We start from the raw sequence: 7,473 nt of genomic DNA, 5'->3' as shown, positions 1-7,473 counted from the left end.
CACACGTGTGTAAAGGGGCCCACACATATGTAAAGGGTCTCACACATATGTAAAGGGTCTCACACATGTGTAAAGGGGCCCACATGTGTGTAAAGGGGCCCACATGTGTGTAAAGGGGCCCACACACGTGTAAAGGGTCTCACACGTGTGTAAAGGGGCCCACACACATGTAAAGGGCATTTACATGGCAGGTGTGGGTGGCAGGGGTGCACACGCTTGTAAAGGGTCTTACATGTGTGTGAAGGGGCTCACACGTATGTGAAGGGGCTCACATGGCAGGGGGTGCAGATGTGGGTGGGCAGGGCATGCACACGTGTGTAAAGGATCTCACACGCGTGTAAAAGGTCTCACATGCGTGTAAAGGGGCTCACACATGTGTAGAGTGCACACACGTGTAAAGCGGTGTCTGTGGGTACAAGGGGTGCCCCCCCCGCCCCGCTGACCCCCGTGCCCCGCAGGCGGGCGGGGGTCCCACCATCATGGCCTGCCTGCACGAGACCCGCACGCCGTCGCCCTCGCTGGCGCTGCCCTCGGACGGGACCCCCGAGCAGGAGCTGACGCCCACCCAGTGCGTCCTGCGCGACGTCCTGCCCGCCCCCACCGCCCCCCCCCGAGGCCTGGCCGCGCCGGGGGGGTCCCCGGCCCCCCGAGCTGGGCCCCGAGGCCGCGGGGCCGCTGGCGGCCGATGCCGCCCACCTGCGCTGCCAGGCCGGGGGGGGGCTTCCTCGAGGGGCTCTTCGGGTGCCTCAAGCCCGTGTGGACCATGATCGGCAAAGCCTACGCGGCCGAGCACAAACACCCGCCCGAGGGTGAGGGGGCGCGGGGCCGAGGGGGCTGGGGGCATGGGGGGGGTGAGGGGGGAAAGGAGGGAGCAAAGGAGGGGGCGAGGGGGTAAAGGAGGGTGTGAGGGGGCAAAGGGGGAGGCAAAGAGGGAGGCGAGGGGGTAAAGGAGGGCGTGAGGGGGCAAAGGAGGGGGCAAAGGGGGAGGCGAGGGGGTAAAGGAGGGTGTGAGGGGGCAAAGGAGGGGGCAAAGGGGGAGGCAAGGGGGTAAAGGGGGGTGTGAGGGGGCAAAGGGGGAGGCAAGGGCACAAGGGGGGAAAAGGAGGGAGGGGAAAAGGGGGCAAAGGAGGGTCCAAGGGGGGGCAAAGGAGGGTGCGAGGAGGGCAAGGGGGCAAAAAAGGGGGCAAAGGTTGGGGCAGTGGGGCAAAGGAGGGTCCAAGGGTGGGACAGTATGAGGGGGGCAAAGGAGGGTGTTCTGGGTGGCATAGCCATGGGTGTGGGGGTGCTCTGGGTGCTGTGGGGGTGCCATGGCCGTGGGTGCCCACAGACCCCTGGGAGGTGCCATTTGAGGAGATCCTGGACCTGCAGTGGGTGGGCAGCGGGGCACAGGGCGCCGTGTTCCTGGGCCGCTTCCACGGCGAGGAGGTGGCCGTGAAGAAGGTGAGGGACCTCAAGGAGACCGACATCAAACACCTGCGCAAGCTCAAGCACCCCAACATCATCACCTTCAAGTGAGCGGGGGGGCCGCTGGTGCCAGTGTGGGGGCACTGTGGGCACGGGGACACCCTGGGCATGGGGCATGGAACGTGGTGTGGAGCATGGAACGTGGTGTGAGGCATGGAACGTGGTGTGGGGCATGGTCATGCCAGGGTCATCGAGTGTGGATGTGGCACGGGAAAGCCGTGGTGATGGGGAACACCATGAGCGTGCCAGAACATGGGCATGGCAAAGGGCATGGAACATGCTAGAACATGTGGGCACAGGGCATGGACACGCTGTGGGCATGGGCATGGAGTGGGCATGAGGGGTGAAGGCACAGACACTCCATGGACGTGGACATGGCATGGGCCACGGACATGGTGTGAGCGTGGGGAACACCATGGACAGGGCATGGACACGGCATGGGTGTGAACACAGCATGGACATGGCATGGGCATGGACACAGCATGGACATGGCGTGAGCATGGCATGGGCACAGGCACAACAGGGACACAGCCTGGGCATGAGCATGGACATGGCATGGCATGAGCACGAGCGTGGGCACAGGCACAGAGGTCATGGACATACCATAGGTATGACCATGGACGTGGCATGAGCATGGAAACAGCATGGACATGACATGGGCACGGACACGGCATGGGCACGGCATGGACATGGCATGGGCACAGACACAGAGGTCATGGACACGCCATGGGCATGGGGCACCAACATGTCACATGCATGGGGACCCCCAGCATGGCATGGACCAGTGTGGGGGGGACATGGCACGGGCACAGGGCACTGGCACGGGGCCCACTGGGTGGGCGTCCTGGATGAACCAGGGGCCCCCGGCGGGCGCTGAGGTGCCGCTGTGCCCCCAGGGGCGTGTGCACCCAGGCCCCCTGTTACTGCATCATCATGGAGTTCTGCGCCCAGGGGCAGCTCTACGAGGTGCTGCGCGCCGGGCGCAAGGTCACCCCCTCCCTGCTGGTCGACTGGTCCATGGGCATCGCCGGCGGCATGAACTACCTGCACCTGCACAAGATCATCCACCGCGACCTCAAGTCGCCCAAGTGAGCGGGGGGTGGTGGGCTCGGAGCACCCCTGGGTGCCGGGGGGTGCCCCGGGGGTGTGAGTGCGACGGGGACGTGCCCGTGGTGGGGACGTGCCCAGGGTGGGTGCATGACCGTGGCGGTGCCGTGCCCGCGGGGGCTGCGTGACGGTGACAGCTGCGTGTCCTTGGTGGTGCCGTGTCTGTGACGGTGCTGTGCCCGCGGCGGTTGCATGTCTGTGACCATTGCATGTCCATGGCAGTGCCACACCGTGGTGGTTCCATGCCCGTAGTAGTTGCATGACCGTGGCGGTTGCATGGTGGTGGCATCCCCACAACAGGACCACACTCATGGCAGTTGCATGGCCATGGTGGTGTCCCATGGTGGTGCCATGTTGGTGTTGTCCCATGGCAGTGCCATGTCTGTATTGGTGTCATATGGCAGTGCCATGCCCATGGTGATGTTGTCCCATGGTGGTGCCTTGTCCACGTTGGTGTCCCACGATGGTGCCATGTCCGTGTTAGTGTCCCATGGCAGTGCCATGCCCATGTCGGTGTTGTCCCGTGGCAGTGCCATGCCCATGGCGGTGCCGTCCCGTGGCGGTGCCGTGCCCGTGACCCGATGATGCTCGCAGCAGTTGCATGCCCGCGGCGGTGCCGTGCCCGTGTCATTGGCGTGTCATTGGCGTGGCGCTGAGCGCGTGCCCCCCAGCATGCTCATCACCTACGACGACGTGGTGAAGATCTCGGACTTCGGCACCTCCAAGGAGCTCATCGACAAGAGCACCAAGATGTCCTTTGCCGGCACCGTGGCCTGGATGGCCCCCGAGGTCATCCGCAACGAGCCTGTCTCTGAGAAGGTGGACATCTGGTGAGGACGTGGGGACATCGGGGGAGCTCTGGTGGCACTGGGGAGACAGCAATGCACGGGGCTTCGGGGGGGTGATGGAGACAACAGGGGGCAGAGGGGGCATCGGGGACAACAGGGACAGGGGACATTGTGGGGACACCAGGGACGCTGGGGGGAACTAGAGATGGGGACACTGGAAGTGACACCACAGGAATGGGGGACATCAGGGGCCACAGGAGCAGGGGGAAAAGGGGACACCAGGATGGGCAGCGGCAGTGAGGGGGACTAGGGGACTGCAGGAGGACACTGGGGGTGCCCCACAGTGGGTGACGGGGCCGTGGGTACCCCCAGGTCCTTCGGGGTGGTGCTGTGGGAGCTGCTGACGGGCGAGATCCCCTACAAGGACGTGGACTCGTCGGCCATAATCTGGGGCGTGGGCAGCAACAGCCTCCACCTGCCCGTGCCCTCCAGCTGCCCCGACGGCTTCAAGGTGCTGCTGCGCCAGTGCTGGTGAGTGCCCGGGGCTCACCCCGGGGGGACACCCTACCAGGGGCAGCCCACCCTGGGGACATGCCGTGGGCACCCATGTCACAGATGAGCCATGCCATGGGGGACCCCACCATGGGACCTGTCATTGGCACCCCAATGTGGGCAATGCAGGGGGGACACCTGGTCGTAGAGGAGGTGCCCCCTCACCCTGGGGGTGCCCTATGTGCCCTTCTCTGCCCCTGATCCCCCAAAAGCCTCATCAGCACCTCCAGCACCCCTCAGAGTCGTGCTGCTCCCCCCCTCCAGGAACAGCAAACCCCGGAACCGGCCGTCCTTCCGCCAGATCCTGCTGCACCTCGACATCGCCTCTGCCGATGTCCTCTCCACCCCCCAGGAGACCTACTTCAAATCCCAGGTACCCAGCACCCTGGACTCTGGGACCGCAGGATCCCAGCACCCATGATCCCAGCTCCCCAGGACCCCATGATCCCAGCATCCCAGGGTTCCAGCCCCCCAGGACCCCAGGATCCCAGCACCCTGGGATTCCAGGACCTGGGTGCTCAGTGCCTGTGGCAGCTGGTGCCCAGGATGCCCAGTGCCCAGAGTAGCCAGTGCCTGGTGTCCTGGGTGCCCGGTGCCCGTGGTGCCCGGTGGCCATGGCAGCCGGTGCCCCTGTGCCACAGGCGGAGTGGCGGGAGGAGGTGAAGCTGCACTTCGAGAAGATCAAGTCGGAGGGGACGTGTCTGCACCGGCTGGAGGAGGAGCTGATCAACCGCCGGCGCGAGGAGCTCCGGTGGGGCCCTGCCCGGGGGCACTGGGGGCACTGGGGTGGGGGGGGTGACCATGGACAGGGGGTGCCAGTGGGTGTTGGAGGGCTGTTGGGTGCCTGTCCTTGCACATGGTGGGTGCTGTGGGGGTCTGTGGGTGCCTGTCCTTGCACATTGTGTGTGCTCTGGGGGTCCGTGGGTGCCTGTCCCTGCACATGGTGGGTGCTGTGGGGGTCTGTGGATGCCTGTCCGTGCACATGGTGGGTGCTGTGGGGGTCTGTGGGTGCTGTGGGGGTCTGTGGATGCCTGTCCTTGCACATGGTGGGTGCCATGGGGTGTGTGTACCAACGCCCTGTGTGTCCCGGGGGCCAGGCACGCGCTGGACATCCGGGAGCACTACGAGCGCAAGCTGGAGCGCGCCAACAACCTCTACATGGAGCTCAGTGCCCTCATGCTGCAGCTGGAGCTCAAGGAGAAGGAGCTGCTCAGGTGAGTTGGGCACCCCTGGCGCTCAACAGCACGCCCAGAACCCCCTGTGCCCACCCCATGATCACCCCATGATCACCCCATGGCCAACCGTATGTCAACCCCATGGCCGTGCCCTCCCCACGCCCACCCTGAGCCCCAGGCCAGCCCCCCAAGGGCACAGTCGCCCCCCCTCAAGCCCCTATGCCCCATGCCCTGTGCTGCTGCCCACGAGTGGCCCGTGGCAGGAGGGAGCAGGCGCTGGAGAAGCGCTACCCCGGGCTCTTCAAGCCGCGGGCGCCGCGGGGGCTCCTGCACGGGAACGCCGTCGAGACCCTCATCAAGAAACGCAACGTCCCCCAGAAGCTCTCACCCCACGGCAAGAGGTGAGCCCGGGGTCCCCCTGGGGCCTTTGGGGTGGAGGGTGCTGGGGGGTTGTGTGTCTGGGTGCTTTGGGTTGAGGGGGGAGGCATGGATAAGGGGGTTCTTCCAGGTGGGGGGTCTGGGGGCCTGGATGTGGGGGTTGTTTAGGGGATTTGGGAGCCATGGGTCCTTTGGGGTGGGGGAGTCTGGGGTCTGTTTTTAGGGGGGGAAGTGCTCTGGGTGTGCAGATTCCTGGGGACCTCAGGGTGGGAGTCTGGGGTCCTTTGGAGGTGGGGAGTGGTTTGGGCCTGCAGATGCTGGTGGCCCTTGGAGGGGGGAATCTTTTTGGTGGGGTGTGGACATAGGGGTCCCTCCTGGCTGGGTGGGGAGGGCTCCCGGCTGCCTGAGTCCCCAGCCACAGCCCTTCCCCACATCCTACCCCCCCCCAGACCCGACATCCTGAAGCCGGAGGTGCTGCTGCCCAAGCTGGACGCGGCCATGGCGCAGGTGGCCCTGCCGGGGTGTCCCAAGGGCCCCCCCTCCCCGGGGCGCAGCCGCCGGGCCAAGGGCCGCCACCGCAAAGCGGGACCCCGGGGGGGCTGCGGGGACCTGGGCCCCGAGGCCGGGACCCCCCGGGGGCTGCCCGTGCCCCCCGCCACCGCTGCCAGTCCCGACATCCTCGGGGGCACCCTGGAGGCCGCCGGTGCCCCCCCGGCCACGGTACCTGACGCGGGACCCGAGGGGGCGACGGGCAGCCAAGGGTCCCCCCCGCCGCAGCCCCCCACTCCCGGGGAGCCGGAACGGGAGAGCGGGGCCGGCCGGGGGGGGAAAGGGGGGGCCGGGCAGCACCTCACCCCCGCGGCTCTGCTGTACCGGGCGGCCGTCACCCGCGGGCAGGTGAGACCCCCGGACACCCGGGTCTCTCTTTGGGGAGGGGGGAACACACAGGGCAGGAACCCCAGGTCCTTCCCAGGAGGGGGAGGTGGGATGGAGCCCTTCCGGGGAGAGGTTTGGGGGGAGGTCCCTCCTGTGGAGGTTGGGGGGGTCAGGACTCCTGGGTCCCTCCTGGGGGGGAGGGTGTGGGGGTGTCAGGACCCTGGGTCCCTCCTGAGGGGCAGCAGGACCCCAACACCTCCCTCCTTTGCTGCCAGAAGCGGGGGGTCTCATCGGAGGAGGAGGAGGGCGAAGTGGACAGTGAGGTGGAGCTGCCACTGCGGCAGAGGTGGGTGTTGCCCCCCCTCCATGGGTGCTTTGGGCTGGGGGGGGGCACCGATGTGGGTTCCTCCAGGTGAGGAGGGGTCATTTAGGGGACTGGGAGCACTGGGTCCTTCGGGGTGGGGGTGTCTGGGGTCTTTCGAGGGGGGGTGGGGGGAAGTGCTCTGGGTGTGCAGATGATGGGGGTCCTCAGGGTGAGGGGGGTCCATGGGTGCTTGGACACCTGAGAGGGGTCTGTGGGTGCCCAGGCACCTGGATCCTCACCCCTCGCCCCCCTCGCCCAGGTGGCCCCCGGGGATGAGCAAGCGCCAGTCGCTGTCGACCTTCAGCTCGGAGAACTTCTCGGATGGGGACGGGGACGAGGGGCACACGAGTGAGCCCTCCCACAGTGCCACCCCCGACGTGGGCAGCACCAACACGGACGAGCGTCCTGACGACCGCTCCGAGGACCTGCTCTCCCAGGGCTCCGAGATCCCCCTGGACGCGGCTCCCCCCGAGGGGCCCGGCCGCCGGCACGGGGGGCTCAGCCCCAAGGTGATGCCCCCCACCCACCCTGGGCCGGTGCTGGGCAGCACCCCCGGCCCTCCCAGGGATGGGGGTCCCCAGGGTTGGGGATGGTGGGGTGCCCTGAGCCCCCCTGGATGGGGTTAGCAAGGGGAAGGGGGTCCCCAGGGCTCCACCACGGATGGGGGTCCCCTTGGTTTGGGGATGCTGGGGTGGGGAGTCCCCTGAGCCCCCCTGGATGGGGTTAGCAAGGGGAAGGAGGTCCCCAGGGTTGGGGATGGAGGGGTCCC

At 67.1% G+C, this 7,473-nt stretch overlaps 1 protein-coding gene across 1 annotated transcript in view; it reads left to right on the top strand.

Moving 5' to 3' along the window:
* The window catches only part of MAP3K12 (mitogen-activated protein kinase kinase kinase 12), a 9,207-nt gene that overhangs the window by 1,447 nt on the left and 287 nt on the right, over positions 1 to 7,473 (top strand). Inside the window, 14 exon segments of the mRNA XM_027705435.1 lie at positions 459 to 592; positions 594 to 711; positions 713 to 809; positions 1,328 to 1,511; positions 2,361 to 2,552; positions 3,243 to 3,401; positions 3,732 to 3,890; positions 4,176 to 4,284; positions 4,553 to 4,662; positions 5,009 to 5,125; positions 5,350 to 5,487; positions 5,914 to 6,361; positions 6,616 to 6,686; positions 6,964 to 7,213. Of these exon segments, the coding sequence (XP_027561236.1) occupies positions 480 to 592; positions 594 to 711; positions 713 to 809; positions 1,328 to 1,511; positions 2,361 to 2,552; positions 3,243 to 3,401; positions 3,732 to 3,890; positions 4,176 to 4,284; positions 4,553 to 4,662; positions 5,009 to 5,125; positions 5,350 to 5,487; positions 5,914 to 6,361; positions 6,616 to 6,686; positions 6,964 to 7,213 (2,265 nt within the window). The 5' untranslated portion in view covers positions 459 to 479.

Source organism: Neopelma chrysocephalum, unplaced genomic scaffold (assembly GCF_003984885.1).
Source record: "Neopelma chrysocephalum unplaced genomic scaffold, ASM398488v2 Primary Assembly neopelma1_333, whole genome shotgun sequence".
Classification (NCBI taxonomy): Eukaryota; Metazoa; Chordata; class Aves; order Passeriformes; family Pipridae; genus Neopelma; species Neopelma chrysocephalum.
The sequence above is the reverse complement of the archived record's forward strand: the minus strand, read 5'-3'. Positions and strand labels throughout refer to the sequence as shown.